This window comes from Sparus aurata, chromosome 11 (genome assembly GCF_900880675.1).
Source record: "Sparus aurata chromosome 11, fSpaAur1.1, whole genome shotgun sequence".
Lineage (NCBI taxonomy): Eukaryota > Metazoa > Chordata > Actinopteri > Spariformes > Sparidae > Sparus > Sparus aurata.
Genome location: NC_044197.1, coordinates 24,130,739 through 24,148,692, shown reverse-complemented (window position 1 = coordinate 24,148,692; position 17,954 = coordinate 24,130,739). Strand labels below are relative to the sequence as shown.

At 39.9% G+C, this 17,954-nt stretch overlaps 1 protein-coding gene across 3 annotated transcripts in view; it reads left to right on the top strand.

Moving 5' to 3' along the window:
• homer3b (homer scaffold protein 3b) overlaps positions 1-17,954 on the top strand; it is a 60,245-nt gene that overhangs the window by 18,982 nt on the left and 23,309 nt on the right. For 2 of the 3 annotated variants that reach the window (XM_030432162.1, XM_030432160.1), the window contains 4 exons: positions 2,395-2,551; positions 4,895-5,026; positions 6,023-6,130; positions 14,205-14,213. In XM_030432162.1, coding sequence (XP_030288022.1) covers positions 2,395-2,551; positions 4,895-5,026; positions 6,023-6,130; positions 14,205-14,213 — 406 coding nt within the window. The remainder of the gene's footprint in view (positions 1-2,394; positions 2,552-4,894; positions 5,027-6,022; positions 6,131-14,204; positions 14,214-17,954) is intronic. The other variant, XM_030432161.1, reaches the window with a different exon arrangement.

Sequence of the window (17,954 nt, the reverse complement as noted above, 5' to 3'; positions counted from 1 at the left end):
CTAATTGGACTGCTAGCGGTTAGCAAATCCACCAATAGCCTCATTACACCAGGAGCGCATCAGTGACCGCGAGGTCCTTCAAAAACACAATCACAATTGGAAATTGGGAGTATTTTCGTCTCTATTTATAGCTTTATCGCCCATCGTTGTACATTTAGTAGAAGAGTGAGGTCCCAAAATGCCAAACAAGTTAATGATTAGCAGTCAAACGGATGAACAAAATGAAATGATAATGATATTCGGTTGATTTTAATGATGGGTACAGATGTTTCTGCCTTTTGGCTTTAATCAGTTTACTGTGTGTGTGTGATATTTCCACTTTCCTATCATGTAAAACTGGTGCTCTAAAAGATAATGGTGGATGCATTTTTAAAGCGGCACATGAAAGATAATCAGCTGAAAAGTATTGCTTTTCCTGAGAGATGCCATCCGAAAGAAACCATTTAAAAGGATCGGGCAGTATATCGATAATAAATAATTCCTGTGATATAAGACTATACCTGTACATCATCTTATTTTGGATATTGTAATATGTGAACGAGTGTTGTCTTCCCTCGGTTTAAAAGCTGCATTACAGCAAAGTGAATTTATGAACTATTTGTCGAAGTACTAATAGTCATCCCAACAATATTGTTGAAATGTCAATGTCAAAGATTGTGATATTTAATTTTTCCTCATAGTGTTTATGAAGTGGGAGGGGATTAGATTAGAGGAGATTTTAAAAATATCGAGACATAGCATGTATCTCAATACAGCCTAAAAACATTGTGATTATTACTTGAAGGCCATATCTCCCAGCTCAACACTGAGGGCTTCTCATTCTGCAAGCTAACATTTGGAGTCCCAGTCCCATTTTTTCAAGTTAAAATGTCAAAAAATTGCACTTGTTCCAGCTTCTTAAACATTTGGATTTATAGCAGTAAATGAAGAGCCTTTAGGTTTTGGACTTTTGATCGGACGATGTGTGGCTTTGCGCTCTGGGAAATTCTGAAGAGCATTTTTCACATTTTGTGACTAAACAATAACTCAATCAATGGTGAAAAAGTGTTGCAGATTAATTGCTAATGACACTGATAGTTAGATGCAGCCCTAACCATCAATGCAGCTGCAGGTAGGTAGATCAGTGTATAAGAATGAAGACTGAGTTTTCATGAGACTTTGAGCGAAACTGTTTGCTCATCTTTCCATTCCCTGAGGTGAGTTTTTCCAGAGAAACTGGCTCGGTGAGGAGCGTCGCACGCTGACAGATTTATTCTTGTGCGTAATATCTGACCGCACTTTTCACCTCACTGTTGTTGATGGATCTGAGTGACGAGTTCAAGCAGGAAACAGATTAACTTGGAAAGTGACACCAACTGTTACAAAATGATTAAAAGCCTTTAAACAAATGAGGTTGTGATTTCTTCTGGTCTCAGTATTTTATATGTTAAATCTGGTGTTTATTCTCGTGTTAAAGTAAATCAACACTGTGGAGATTTTAATCTTAAAACCACAGACACCTTTTTGAGATTATTTCTGTTATTCACTACCGAACAGAGACAGAAGTGACCTCAAAGGAGTTAAAAGAAGAACATTAAGTTATTTTTATAGAGAGAAGTCATCAGCTCGGAGATTACTACTGCACTAATGTCAGCAGGTGCTCCTGGGACAATAAAAGCACAAACTAATGGAAAACCACACACAACTGAATGTAATAATTGTGCTTGTCCAGAAATAGAAAATTGATGCCACACTGATGCTGTATACCCAGAAACAGGTTTGGGAAGTCGTTGGCACGTTGAATAAATCTGTAATAAAGTGCAATAAAAACATGACTAATTTGTCTTTGCTGATGTTGAAATATCAAAGGAAATGACTCATAAATGTCATAAACACAACACTTTATCATTTCCATCCAATGTCAAATATCAGCCGAAGACTTCCGTTATGGCAACCACACAGCCATTCTGCAGTCATAAAAACGATCCGTGTGGATTATGAGGGTATGAAGTGTGGTGTGTGTGTTTGTGCATTCGTGTGGTGGTTTCATATTTTGTTTTATTCCGTACCTCTGTTTGAATACCGTGCATTTAAAGCAACATTATGTAACTTTTTTTTTTTTTAAAACAACAGCTTCAGAATCATGTTGATAGTATAGTGTCTTGTAATAGTGTGACTGGTGTTTCTGTCTCAGCCACTCGGTCCCCCATCACTTGTTTCTGCACTATGTCACTTCAGCGTTCCTTTCAATCTAACGTTAGTTGCAATGTGGGGCGCCAGATTGCACAAAATACCAATTTCTACATAAATTTGCTTTCAGGCACAGCACCTGCCTGAATATACACAGTATCGTTTTGTAAATCACCACTGAAATTAAGTTAATATGTTCTCTTTTACTGTGGTGTGTTTTAAAAGGGAGCAGCCCATCTTCAGCGCCAGAGCTCATGTCTTCCAGATCGACCCGGCCACCAAACGCAACTGGCTGCCCGCCAGCAAACACGCCGTCACCGTGTCCTTCTTCTACGATGCCAGCCGCAGCGTCTACCGCATCATCAGCGTGGGTGGCACTAAGGTAGGAGGGCACCACACATATGACTGCACACAGACACACAAATGCTATTTCATATGTTCACATCGCACACAAACACTGTGTGTATCAGGCAGTGATTTGAACACTGTGTTGTTCACAGAGACAAAGGACCAGAAATGTAAAAAACGGGTCAGAAACGGGTCAGCAAGGAGCTGCTGAAGTGTAGCTGCAGAATTTCTTCACGTTTCATCTGGTATCATTTTCAGGCCAAGGTGGAAAAAACAAGTAATTTTGCTGAAATTCCTCTAAGGTGAGGAAAAATGTAAAAACAAACAAACATGGAAATCAATTTATTTGTAAACAATATTCTTCCGAAGTCTTTTCTGGCATTTATTTATTCTAAAGTGAGTCATCTATACGACAAATTAGATTTTTAAAAATGAATTATTGTATTTCTGTCAAATAAAGCCGTACGAGGTACAGTGGGACTGCTCGAAAAATCTATTAAACCTTTGTTGAACTTCAGCAGTAACACATTGAACCTTGCTGCTGTGAGTTGATAGTATTTTTCCACAAATGTTATTAGTCTTACATTGGTGACTCCATTTTGTGTAGTATCACTTCCTCCAGTCTGAATTTTATTCAGCCCACTCTGTGCACTCCCATCCTGAGATTCTTCAAATCGAGGGAATAAATCTGTTTTCTATTTTGTCGTGGCTGTCATGGGTGGGGATTGCATTAGTCAGAGGCGCACATTGTCAGCAGAATATTTATAACACAACTACCTTGGAAAAGCAGCATTCACAACAATGGTAAAGCACCCGGGAGTCCCGACGCCAACAGCAGATCTTGTTAGCACCGAAATGAAACTCAGGGAAAAAACTGCACTTTGTAGTTATCAGACAATTGTGCCAATAAAGCGCCCTGAGAATTGAGGATTTTGGAGACCAAAGAAATCTACATTTGGCAACAAATGCGCCTCAGCAGAGCATCCTCTTGAGAGTATTACTGAATAGACCATCCGACACCACAACAAGCTTTTTCACTTAGCTCTGTCTCTGGCCTGGTTGTTGCATATTTTGTATTTATTTGCACACACAGTTCTCGAGGAGACCTCCGTTATGTTTTTTAACTGTAAGTCTTAAAAACTTGTGTCATTCTTCAGGAGGGGAATTATTTTTTAAAGCAGATTTTATTAACCTTAGAAGGGAACGATGCAAGATTAAATGTTGAAAATGTACTTTTCTGCAAACAATTGATATTTGGAAACTTTCCATTTTTTTGTGTTGCAACTAAACGTTTTCTTTAGGTTAATTTTTTAAATGTGTCTCGTGACACCACTGTACTTTTGCTCTGGTTAGGTTTAGTATAATTTTCAGGTATTTTACTACTTTACTTCACTGCTTCCTTCCATTCCTCTACATTAATTCAATAGATTCATATTATTTGATTGTTTGTAGGTTATTAAGTGTGACGTGTGACCAATAGGATAGTGTTTTATTGGGGCATTGTGTGAGAGGATTTTCAAATAGTTTATTTAATCATCAATGTGACAGAAAAAAATCACAGGTACAGATAATTGGAAAAATGGTGAATATCGACCCTGATAATCGGACAGGCAGATAATTGGTCTATCCCTGCTGTAAACCCATGAAGGGCTGGGAACTCTCTGTGCATGAGATGAAAACAAATCAAAATCAATCATGTGGTCTTTGTTGCCATGTTATTTATTATTGCTAATAAGCATAAAGAAAACCAGCGCAGTTCCAGCAAACAGCAGCTTGTTCACTGTAATGAGCTATTCCACAGTGAATCTGTTGATAATTGGATGAAAATCAGCTGGTCCAGTACATACAAATGAAGAACAACAACGAGCTGTAAGGAATTTGGCATTTAAAGGTGACAGAAATGATTAATGTTCTTCTTATTGGTTCTGAATATTGTAAATTCTTTGTCCTTGAAACCCGTTAAGCGGTAAGTTGATAAATGCGTGTATGCCGGTGCAGAACTCCACCAAGATGCACCTTCATAACAGCGGCTGCAGATGTTATTTACTTAAAAATTCAGGTTATGAAGACGCGCCTGAATACTGCTGGAAAATAATCTGACAAGCAATTTTAAAAAGAAAACCTCACTAGTGAAACAATGTGTTCCAGTGCACAATCGAGTTTCTCTCCAGAACAAAATGTTTATTTTTTTTGCTAAATATTACAATAATTTTCTGTATGTCGGGTTTATATTAGTGTTGATCCTTTATACACAGTGTGACAACATGTGTAATGTCTCCCTCTGTTCTCGCTCTGCTTTTCTCCTGTATTTCCATACTTCTGATGTTTCATGTAAAGATCATTTTATCTGCTGTTTTCTTATCCTCCATGGTGTCAGGCCATCATCAACAGCACCATCACCCCCAACATGACCTTCACCAAAACCTCCCAGAAGTTTGGCCAGTGGGCAGACAGCCGGGCCAACACCGTCTACGGCCTGGGCTTCTCCACTGAGCAGCAGCTGCAACAGGTACACACAGACACACACAGACACATACACCTCTGCAACAGCCAAACAAAAACACTTCAGTGACTCTTTCATTTATTAGATATGACACAGGGATGGGATGGTTTGGGGAGAAAGAGGGTCTGTGTGAGCCGGAGAGGAGAGGACGGTGATGAAGCGATCAAGGTCCGATTTTAGCCAGATTCTGTCACTGTCAGAAAATGCTACAGAATGTCAATACTCAGACCAGTATTTATTATTCTATTTTAAGATTATTATTAAAGACGTTTTTACAACAACAGATTTGTTTGGATGGATACACTTTCAGTTCAAATCAACAGCTGAATGCGGGACTTAATTATGAATATTATATTCCATTATCAGCCATAAATGACCCAAAATCTTACATGCTGGACCTTTCAACTGTATAGTTGAAAATGTGAATGTGTTATATACAGAAGTTTACAAAGTTTATACAGTTTCACCATTTTTTACAGGGAGTCTGTGGATTTTTCTTCAAATAAGCAGCTTATATAAGTTACTGTTACTGAATTTGTAAATAGATTTGGTGTCAATGATGAAATCAGTTGAAACAGTGTGTTCAAACAGCTGCTGGAAGGTGAGACTTTAGACACAGATTTAGACAGGACGAGCTTTAAACACCTTTGACACTTTTTAAAAGAAAGGAAACATCGTGTATTGTATTTAATGTCAAATTTACAACAAGGCACCAAAGATTTAGAATTTGTGCACAAAGTTGATAGAGTTTCTCCTCATGTGTTATCCTAAAATCACGCGATTTGTGAAGGAGTCTGAGATATTGCCGTTCTTAGAAATGGTGTTTAACTGGAAAACATCTTTTAATCTGTTTTTATCATTGATGTATAAAAAATACTAATTACATTGAACGTTTTTTTTTTTATTAACGTGTATTATCTTGTACAGGTCCCAAAGACAGATTTAAAACAGTGATTTGGTGTCTGAGTGTGACTCCTGTGTCGTCTCTCCCTCCTCCTGCAGTTTGCAGAGCAGTTTAAGGAGGTGAAGGAGGCGGCTCGTCTGGCCAGAGAGAAATCTCAGGAGAGGTATGAACTGGCCAACCCTGCGCTCAACATCGCAGCTCCAGAGGTAAAACACTGCTTCGAGTTCTTAAAGCTGTTAAAGTACACGTGTGAAAGTGTTCTCAGTTATTGGGATTGGGATAATTCTCATTTGGCAGTGATTTCAAAATCTCAGCAATGCAAATGGAGAAAAACTGAATTAAAAAAAAGCCTCCATGCACTCGAATCTGCAATAACATTTATTTAATTAACAAGCTTTCAGTCAGAGACCTTCTGTCAAGGCTTAAACAGATAGCAAGTGAATGCAGCAGAACAAAAGGTTAAAACCTGAGCACATGAAACCAAAACTCTGCACGGTGAATAGTTTCTTTTCATCTTAATGAATTCAGGCTAATTAGGACATAGAAAAAAAGATTTGTTTCTGTGATATCTGCAATTATCTTCACTGTGTGCAGACAGCACTGAGGGAACAGCTGCAGCTGGTTATGATTTAGAAAACTGCTGTTATTATGGTAGAAATGAAATCTTAAAAGCTTCAACCCAAACTCCAGAATAAATGTCAGCTAAGTAAGTTTCTGCAAAACCACAGATAATTTGAAACTGACTTTTTCTTTTGTTTGTTTAGGTTGAATTTCTGTTTCTCTCTTGTCACAACACTGTGCTTATGCACTGGTTAAGATTTAAAAAAAAAACAAGTAGTTATGGTTAAGAAAACACCATGGTTTGGTTTAAAATACCTGTTACCACGATCAGGGATGGAGAAAATAGCCAGTTTTGACGACACAAAAACGTCTGGAAAGGTCTGCAGGTGTGCCTAAAAATATCCAGTTGTGTGAGTGGAACTGCGGTCAGCTGTTTAGCAGCCTTGTTGGCTTGTAATAAACGCCACCACCATCCCCTTCACCTCCTGATGTGAAAGGTGACTAATAAGCATTTACTGTAATGCAAATGTTAAATGACACATTTGCTACAAATGTTTTTTTTTACCAGAAACTTTCAGCTACTTGGCGATCGCCCTCCGGCCAGCTGGCCTCCTTGTTAGGTTTTTATAGTAAAAGCAGATGGTATTATATCAATAACTCCTCATTTCAACTTCATGATTCAGCCGTTCCTTGGTCATGTCATAATTTCAACAGGAGCAACAGGAAGAAAATAGAAACAGGGCGTGCAGCCAGTTAGGACACTAACTAGGCCGGAACAATACCTTATATATGACCTGTGATGCTCATACATGATGTAAAAAACAATGCACTTTTTAAAATTGTATTTGTTTTTTTTTTTCTAAATTTTTGTTCTCTGCTTTTTAAATTAATCTTCACAATTGTAAAAGAAACACTTCATGTCCTGAAGTCTGTTTGTCTGTTTGATTCTTGCAACGTCCCGCTGCTTAAACGGCCTGGGTTAGAACTTTTTAATGAAATTAGAGTATTTTTTGCTCAGCAACAGAAATAAACTATAAATGTTCTGATTGTCCTACTAAGACACTAATCAAAAGGCCGGAATGAGGTTGTTAAAGGGCCATATTTGGCCCATGGGCTGCCAGTTGAATAGGTCGGTTCTAATTGGTAACAGTTAAATCAAGCTGATTTTGTCGCTGACACTCTCTCATGTCACATGCAGATAAGTGTTTGTTGGTCAGATGTCACAGGTAATATCATTTTAACCTTGTGAAAAAGGATCAGAATTGATAGACTTTAGTTGCTTTTGATAAGGTTGAACAACAGGTTCAGGCTGAACAGGTTAAACCGCCGAACCTGTGACCTCGAAGGCCAACAATGAGACAGAGCAGAGAAGTAATATCTCAATCAGCCCTCCTCGCCTTTTATTTCTATTTTAAACATATACAGAATCATGAGGGATTAGATGGATCCCCATCTGGCCGCTCCATTATTCTCCCATTGGTTAACTCCATTAAAAGATTTCATGCATGACAAATGGAGAAAGAGACGCTGGCGCTGAAGGTGTTCGGAGGGGCAGTAACGGCCAGGACTGAGAGAAAGGAGAATGAGGGATCAGGAGAATGGAGAAGAGAGAAGAGAGAGTAGAGAACGAGGGAGGGACGGACGGAGGGAGCTGAATCATCCATAATTGAAGGGAAGCTGGCTGCAGCTGAAAGGACAATGGCCAGCTTTTATCCTGCCAGTGTTGGTGATTTCTGGCTGGACTTGATAATTCTGAGGTTCACTTGGAGACGTGAAAGTTGCCTGCAGTGGAAACTTTTTGTCCTTCACCCAATTTTTTTCTTCTATAAGTAGACTACGAGACACAGAGTGGTATTTTCTGGGGCAGCTCTTCTTGTGTTTACAGCGTCAACTATTGCACGCCCTGATTTGGTGACTGTGATTTATTCGTACAAACACGGAGGAAACACCGTCACATGTTACCTTTTGGAATGCTTCAGAGCTGCCAGTCTCATTTATTGGCGTGTGGTAAACAGCGTGTTAGGATGTTGTAGGGACATTCAAAACAGACTCAAGTGTGTGAGTGTGTGTTTCTGTGTAGAAGTCCTCACAAAGAGCCACTCAGCAGGCCTGACGGAGTGCAGAGTCACGCTGCCAACCTCGACCTCAGTCCTGCGACTCTCAGATAAGAGCTGATGGTTTCTCTTGTCTGTTTATTTCTCAAGGCAGAAAGAAACAGAGCTTCAATACCGCGAAGGTCGAATACTTCATCAAACTAGCTTACCTTAATTTGTAGAGTCTTATGAAAGGCCAGTGGACTAATGTTTTCTAATGAAGTAGCAAGACTGGGAGGTCAAAGGTCAACTTGATCAGTAATTTTCTTGTTTACCTTCCACTTTAAAACTTTATATAACTGTCGTGTGCATTCATCCGTTTAGATTTTGATGTCCTGTCGCTCTCCTCGCTCTCCATTCTTCACTTATGAATTTAAATCAAAACCCATTATGTAAGATGATTCAGTCTAAAGTGTGAAAAATCCCTTTTTGTGCCTTTGGACTGCAAATGAGCCTTTTATGTGTCATATTCTGATTGATATTCACACTTCAGATGAGGGCTCAGTTCGCTCATGCCTCTGTGTATTTGACGTTGATCGATTACGCTCTCATAGCTGGAGAACTTTTCTCCTGCTGAAAATACTGCACTGCAGACTGAATGTATACTTTTTAGCCTATGACTCAACGATCCGAGCGTTGTAGTGTGAACACAATTCACCGTGTTTTTGTTGTTCTGAGCTCATTCTTGTTGGACATTTTGTCTTTATTGGACAGTGGATGTGTAGACAGGAAACTGGGGGGGGGGGATAATAACACATAACAACAGGGATTGCTGTGGTTACATGGAAGCCATCAGCCTTCAGGAAGCCCCAATTGACTAAAAGTCATGCACCCCTTAGTTACTGTTGCTAGGTCAGACAAACTTTACAGTAAGAATCATATAACACCAGTCTTGCGGAGCCGGGTGCTGCAGCAGAGGGACTACATAACACGATAGAAGGATATATTCATGATGTTAAGTTTGCTGAACACGGCAAAGCATCGCTAATTGAGGTCATTCCAGTGTCTAGTCTCAACGAGAACAAGAGAAAGCCCTAATCCTTTCTGCAGCGAGCAACCATCCTACCTGTCTGCTTTCCAGATCTTTTAAACGTTACGACAGAAAGGATAAAAATGGATGTCTCTTATCCAGTGAGTGTGAGAGCAAGATACTGAGGATTTCTCATTACTCAGTAATGAATAACACCTCTTTAGATTTCCATTATTGCAAAGAGCTTTTATAGTGGAAAAAAAGAAAATAATTCAAATGTAGGCTCAAAAAGAGAGCACTGCTTTCTTCTGATAATGGTAAAGAATGGACTTATTTCTGGTGCGGATCCTAATAAAAATCTTGACCCAGCAGATTAGCAGTTACTCTGCTGTAGTTACTGAAATCATGAGCGATCGCAGTTCATCACTCAAGATGTCAGTGTGAAGTGCAAAGTCAAACTGCACACACTGAGGTCAGAGGTCAGGTGTTTCATCCTGTTACCACGGCAACCAGAGTCCTCTTTCTTTATTTGTGAGAGCTTGAAGAACAAAAAAAGAAAAACAAAAGCTGTCCCCTTCCTCACAAACACAGAGAAAACAGAAACATGATTAAGCATGCATGCAGGCTAGATTAATCAAGAGCAATGCGAGCGCGCATCCACTCGCGCACACAAAACACACACACCTGGGTAGAGCTACAAGGTCAGGCGCTGGCGAGGAGGCTTTAATGATTCCTCGATTAGACAGCATTCATTGATTTTGTGTCGGGCAGTAAACACAGTGGTGTTGTGAGGGTGCTGTTGCGGTTATTATCACATCTTCTGACTCATCGCTGCACGCTGTGAAAAAAACCAAACTGCTGACCGTCTGAACCTGTGTAATGCAGAAATAATCCCCGATCAAAGCTGTTATTAAGTGTGAACACAAAAAGTTACAGCGCAAATTAACCACAGCCAAGTATTGATGGGGGCCCCATTGTGGCTTTAATACCGCATAAGAACTGATAAGAGCTCCATTAAGGCTTTTATACACCAGAATGTGTGGACTGTTAAAGCTTTCCACGAACACTGGCTCATATTGTGAGTGCAGAAACAATACAGATAACAGGGTTTTAAAGGAGCAATTTGCGAGATACGGACAGAGTTTAAAAAGCACCGTTCACGCAGCGTCAGACTGAGGTGCTGGAGCTGTAAAATATCAAGCTAGAACAGAAAAAAAGCATCCGCACACTCAATCTGTGGAAAAATCTGTTTAAAATGTTCAAAAAGGAAACTAAATCTATCTATAAAAAAAATCTATTTTCTTTAATGAACAGGAAAAATACAACTGTTCATCTGCTGAATTTAAGTTTCCCCCTTTCACCAAACTAAGACAAGCGTAACTGGCTCAGTTTTCTTTTGACAGCTGTGTTCAGTCCTTGTATTGTATTGTATTGTTCTGTGTCTAGCAGTGTTGACTCTCACATCAGGTGGCCAAATCCAGATGATTTTGGGCCCGTCCCCCGTGGTTATCTGAGGTCTCGATCCAGACAAACTCTAGGCCATTGCCTCCATGTCCATAATAGCCATGAGCTAATAAGCTTACAGTATCTAGCTGCGGCAAAGGATGGCTTGCAAAGAGCAGCAGCTGTCGGCTGTTTTTGGAGCCACCTTCCGATTCCGGCCATATTCTACAAATTGCACCTTATTTATCAAAATAACTGCAGTGTGTTTCTAGCTACAAAATGTTAGTCTGAAAAAAAAGTGAAGCAGTAGATAGAGAGGAAGGTAATGTTTTAATAAAACTGTAGGCAAATATATAAACCTACATTATGAAAAACTGCAACAGTTTTATGGTTTATACACGCTGGAGGGAAGCTGCAGCATTTTGTTTAATTTTCCTCCTCACTGAATACATCAGGAGGTGTTGCTTCACATTCAGCTGGTCAGTAACAGCCCTGGTCAGTAACCGTCCTCAGTACTGCTACAGAGCTGTATCTATACAGCCTCGGGCTTTACAGAGCACACACTCTGCCTCCGATGTGTGGAAAGCAGCAGCAGGGGATCTGCATGCAGTAAAGCTGCAGCTTTCAGGCTTATTTGCAGAGCTCAGAGATAAGATGGAGGAGGAGATGGTGAAGTTAAGCAAGATAAAAATGAAGAATGATAAACAGAGCAATATAGAGAGAATTATAGAAATGAGTAGTGCTCGGGCAATAACATTTATGGGCAATAAAATAATGTTAATACTGTTTAGATGATGCTGCATTTTTGAATGGAAGCCCCAGTGGGAATTGAGCCCCTGTCCATGGCCCTGTTTCTGTCATGTGCTGTGTAGTAGATATGGCTTAAATTAGTTCTCTCAACAAAAAAGAAGATGGATTATGGCATGAAAAGCAAATGGAATTGCTGAAATATAGAAGTGAATAGATGCACCCACTTGGGCATTACAGGCAAGTAAGCACTTGCCTTAAAGGTCCCAAATACTTTGTAACACATTTCTTTCCTATTTTATTTTTTCTGTCACAACACCATTGTTGTCCTCTCTGAGATACTGTCACAAGATATTTCAAGAAAAATCTTCTCTTCAGTCCAATCCAAACAATTGGTCACAGATTTTAGTCGAGCGGAGGGATCTGGACACACCGAGGCTGCTGTGTGTGACCGGAAGATAAGAACATGCATAGGTTTAAAAAAAAAAAAAACCCTCTGCAAATAAAGGATTTTCCTGACACCAAGAACCTTTGAAATACACACACTTAGTATTTTAATGATAAGACCTTCTCTTCACCAGTCTCACAGGAAACACATGTAATAAGTCTCATGTTCTCCTGCAGGGAACTCGTGTTGCACAGCTGTCCACTGCTACTCCAGGAGGTACTTCTGCCGCTCGGTTATTTTAGAATAATAGAATTATAACACATTTTATGACAAAATTCTACACATTTGCGTTTTGTAGGTATTCACAAATACGACTCCAAATTAGTGCAAGGTTGACCTTTTAATATACTTATTGTCCCAAAAACCATTTACGAAGTTTGACATTTGGGCTGGAGGGGGCAAACGGTGTATTTTCATTTTATGTGGGGCTCTATTATTCTGTAAGGCTTGAATTTTCCATACACCCTTTTAAACCACTTAGCAGTCGCACACATGAAATTGAAAACATGATATGAAAATATGCACACTCACTCAGAGATCACTTCTCAGTGTATAACAGAAAGACTGACTGTAAAAGAGAGGGAACTCGCAAATAACGTCGCCAATCACAGTGAGTCATTATCTGATTGATTACAAACTCAAACATAAAAGAATTCACATATAATATCTTACATTCATTATTTAGATTTTACAAAATAAAAAAATATGTTGTTAATAGATATAATAAACAATAAATTACCGGCGTTTATAGGCCAACTATATATGACCCGCCTCCACCCAACCTGAGTAAATGCCTTTGCACACTGAGTATATGTTTTTTTTATAGTGAATGTTAAAAAATCATCTGCACAATAACCTTGCGCACTGAAAATATACAGGAGTGAAGATGATTCTGTTGTTCTCACTTCTTGAGCTGGAGAAAAAGAAAACACTGGGTTCATTCAATCATGAAAACAAGTCAAGAGCAAGGGGGAGTTTCACCTGCTGGTGACGGAGCTGCACAATTATCCTGATCGCCTCTGGCTGTGTTTCAGGATGTCGGGGGTCCAGTTGGATTGGTGTGAAGTTGGTACACATTGCTTAAGTAAAGGATAAAAGTGTCCAGCTACTGAAGGTCCAAGAAAAAAACAGAGACAAAGCCTAAGCAGATCTTGGATCAGCAATATCCACCCTTATATAGTTAAAATCAGATATGCAGTGTTAATGAAGAGCCACTTGAGCTCATCTTACAGGGCTGTTGATGTTTGTGAACCCCTGATCTCCGCCGTAAAGATGAATAAATGCCAAGATGGGTAAAGAAGAATGAACATCGTTTAAGCAGCAATGTAAACACAAGCGGGAGACAGAAGCTGTCTCCCTCCTCTGACAGCCAACAGCTGTCTTTGTTTGCGCCTGCTGATTGGAGCTTTTTTCCCCCCCCCTCTGTGATCTCCTCACATACATGGTTTCCATGCAGAGGCAGACAGAGGCAAACAGAACTACTGGTCATCAATATTTTAGAGCACAGACCTGGCAATAAAACCAGCTAAAAAGTAGTGTGTGTTTTCTGTGTGTGTGTGTGTGTGTGTGTTGTTTAGTCGGGGAGGACAGGTGCTTCAAGGGAAACCTAAGCATGTGCCTCTGATGCATGGAGACATGAATAACTAAAGCAGCTTCGTGGTGTCATTCAAACACAGGGCGTAGAAATAGGTGCTCTCTAAAGGCTAAGAGAGCCGATGAACTTGTGCTCGGATAAATAAGTAAACAGTGTAGATGTACTTAAGGTGAACAGTGGCGCAGAGACGTCGTGATGAAAGCTCTCAGGAAGGCCGTTTAATATTTAAAGTATCTGTGATGCCATTGATTACAATACAAGCCTCCCCCGAGGACTTGAAGGAGTTGAAGCTTTCATGCTCAATGTTTAGTCAAAATAAAACTGCCAAATCACCTTGTAACTAATTTCTTCTGTTTTTCTCCTCATTCGCCCCTTCCCTCTCCCTTTTACCTGATGCATCATGGGACATTTTTCCATCTCTCAGCTCTCCCAGGTGCGTGAAAACACACTCTCCACCACACACCAACAATAAAGAAAGAAAAGCAACACAAAGACAACCACCTTCTTTTGTCTTAGAGACCGTAGTGTTCACAGTCAGGCATCTTAGGGCTGCATGGCCTATCATGCTCAATAATTCATCCGGACTCTGATCAAAGTTGACTTCAGAGCAAATTTAACTACTGAGCACAGCTGGCGTCTTCTACAGCAGAGCTTTGTGTACAGAATGTTGCAACATGTAGGTGAATTTGTTAGCTGTTTCCTGAGTTTGCTTTATCAAATCCAGACTAAACCTCGATTAAATGAAATATCAGTTCACGGATACGTGCTTTAAAAGTGACAATTCCCTCGCAGATGCTTTGAACTCTGTTTGACTGGTTGTTGGTCGTTTGCAGGTTTGTGCTCGAGTGTCCCTCCTTGCCTTGTTTCCACTCTGCCTGTTAGCGAACAACATACTGAAAAAAACTGCTGTAAATTTGTAATCCCATTTATGACTTAAACATGATCCACAGGATGAATTATTCAGGGATACGCACAGCTGATCCGTTGGCTTTGGGGCCGGACTGGAGTTGTCTCGGCTTTGATTTTCTCCTGCTCTCGGGTTCCTTCCTCTGGACACACTGCTAATCCACATGAGTCGACTGTGTGTTTTATTTCCATATCCATCCATAAGGACAGGCAGAGAGCTGCTGAGCTATAGATGGTAAACCATCGTCCTCGGGGGGGATACAGTCAGGCTCACTCAAATTAATAATACAAGCTTTTTCTACAGTAAGTGCAGGGTTGTAATGCTTCACTGAGGCACTTGGTCGCTGACAAGTTCAGGTTTCCGCTCAGAGAGAAGACAGAAGGCGACGGGGGGCACAGAAATGTGCCCAAACCAATTCATCTGCATGCTTTTAGAGAGGAGAGTGAGCAGTGTTGTAGCCCAGGGCCTCAAACTGCCGAAAAACTGTGAGAACGAAAGCTTGAACCCATTTCTGGGCAGCCGGGAAGGAAAATATCAAAGCATATTGTTTAGACTTGCCAGGCTGGAGTCGAGCCATCTGCAAGCTGTAATGTCATATTCAAAGTATCTTCATGACGTTAGGGGAAGACAAATGGCTTCTTGTTCTGAATCACCATTCAGTTTGTTTGACCTTTATTTTATACTGTGAGTTAATCCTAATGAGGTAAGAAGACAGAGGACCTTTCTGCATTAAAATGTCTTACAACAATGTTTTGTTACAAAATATTTAACAAGACATTGTTTGAAGACATTTTAAATGTATTCGAGGTAATGATGCGTCTCATTTGGTCACCTGTCACTGTTACTTGCAGGAAAAAGTCAGATAAATGTCTTAATTAAAATAAACTAACATTTAAAACACCACCTTGCCTGCAGTAGTGGGGATGGGCATTTCAAACAAAAAGGCTATCAGGTATCACTGGGAAGTACTTGATGATTATTCTACTACTAATAATAACAATATTAGTCACACAGGCTTGTGTGAAAAAGACCTTGCTACAAATGTTTTACTGGAGCCTGGGAATACTAACGTAATTCCATCAGTCTGTAGTAACGGTATGAGTTATTTCCAGGCATTGCTCAAAAACAGTGGAAATCAATGTTATAGTCACTCACACTATTCAGTTTTTGTCATTTAACGACTAATCTAATATTCAAAGATCACAACCCACCACCAATATCTCGTATGTTTTCCATGTGTGGTGGTTGTTAAACACTTAAGACAACAACCCCCCGATCCCACGCAACTAATGGCTTTTGTGTTGATTGAGTGAGTTGATCGCTTGAATGCATATGAGAACTCGACTCACAACTGTTCCCAAGTCCAAGTGTCCAAGCATAATAACCAGGCTGCAAAATGTAGAACCGTCTTGTTGTTTTATAGCTGCAGATCCATGCGGTGTTGTAACTAAAGGTCACTTGTGAGATAAATTAGATTTTCTTTTCTCACTGTATGTTACTGTGAGACGGCAGCTGCTCTTATTTGTACCGAAGCTGAAATATCTACTCCAAAACACTGATTTATAGCATGAAGACCTTCAAGCCAACTGGATGATCAAGTAATAGAAGAAAGAAACAGACAGATGAATCAGTAATCAGTTATTTAGTTCCCTGCAAAATGTGAACTCGTGTCTCTGTATATTATTGTGTTTCTGTTATAAAGTTGTTGTTTGTAAGAATTTGCTGGGCAGAAAACTTAAAGTTGAACTGAAACATCTGGATGCTTTAATTATGTTCAGGATAAGATTTCACAAATTACAGCTAAAATCTAAAAGGCATTGATGACAGTTAGAACTGAAGGCCGTCCACACCGAGAACGAAGACTACAACAATAACCACAAATAGATCAGAATCTATCTGAATTTCCAGGGCCGTCACTTGACAGCTTGATTTCGAGGACACTCTCCTCCAGAATAATTCCGCAGTGATTATAAGATTGGTTTCTAACTGAGGCCGACCTCTTTGATAGAAGCTAATTGATGGCATTTAAGAGACGCTAAGACGGTTTACTCTAGTAACTCAGTCTTAGATATTTATCCAACTTATCAAACGCTCATAAAACGTGTATTAGGCTGAAAATTACGCATATAAAGCAACATTCTACCTGACAGATGCTGCCAGTGGATCTTTGGTGCTGATTAGGTCTCTGAAGTTTGTTTTGATGTCCTTTTATAATAATTGGCAAGATAACTGACGTCAACTCTTGTAACAGAGTGCTGGCGTCTTCTAACTCATGTCGTTAAGAATTTTAATTTCTCTCTTCAACATACAGTAGACACATGTCGTCCCATATCCATTTTTCTAAGATGCCGATATAGTTGGTAATCTTGATCGAGTTATGGTGATCGTTGTCGGTGTTTACGGCCCTTTAATCTTGTAAAATTTAGATGAACTGATTATCTTTGGATAATATAACTGTTAGAGTGGAGCTGCAAGTTACGACAGGATTAACCTCAACTACGAGACGGCTCAGATGAAGGTCATGAAAATAGAAATTTGAATCTACTGTACAATTAACAAACTGCAACTGCTGAGAAAGATCATGTGATATGAATGACAGCTACAGACCAGCTGCCGATATGAAATGAATCCCAGCCACACATGTATTAAGGCATACATAGATGATGTATCTCTGATGTGTGTTTGATTTGGTTTTTGATGGACAAAAAGTATACTTACTGCATTAAAATCACTCAGACTAGCCTATTCCTTCTCCCTCATTAAAATCCCAGTGCCAAACTCTGCACGTACACATGTGCAGTAAATGTTAAATTACAGCAGACGCACAGATTACAGCAGCATACCAGTCTGTGCATATTTTATACACGAACACCAGATGAACTCTTGGAACACGGAACTGTACTTCAGTTGTTTCCTGTTGAATCAGAGTCCAGTTAGATCTGTGAGGCTGTGTGAAGACGAGGCAGCTGGGCTCCACACATGGCTGCCTGCTCCACATGGAGCCTGTTTATAGGAGTCCAGATGGGACATATCAAGCACTGACAGGTTGAGCCCCGTCCTGTCCTGCCACTGCGTCCTATCTGTTTTGTTGTGATGACATGTGTGGATGTAGAGACAGCAATGGCCCTGTCAGCAGCTTAAACCTGAACCTCTGAGCCAAAGTATAATTAATGTGAGGCTGGAACTGGTAATTATTCAGTCCTCAGATGTCAATAGAATAGTTACATTGATTGAATAGTTATTGGAACTCTTACCGTCATTTAAAAC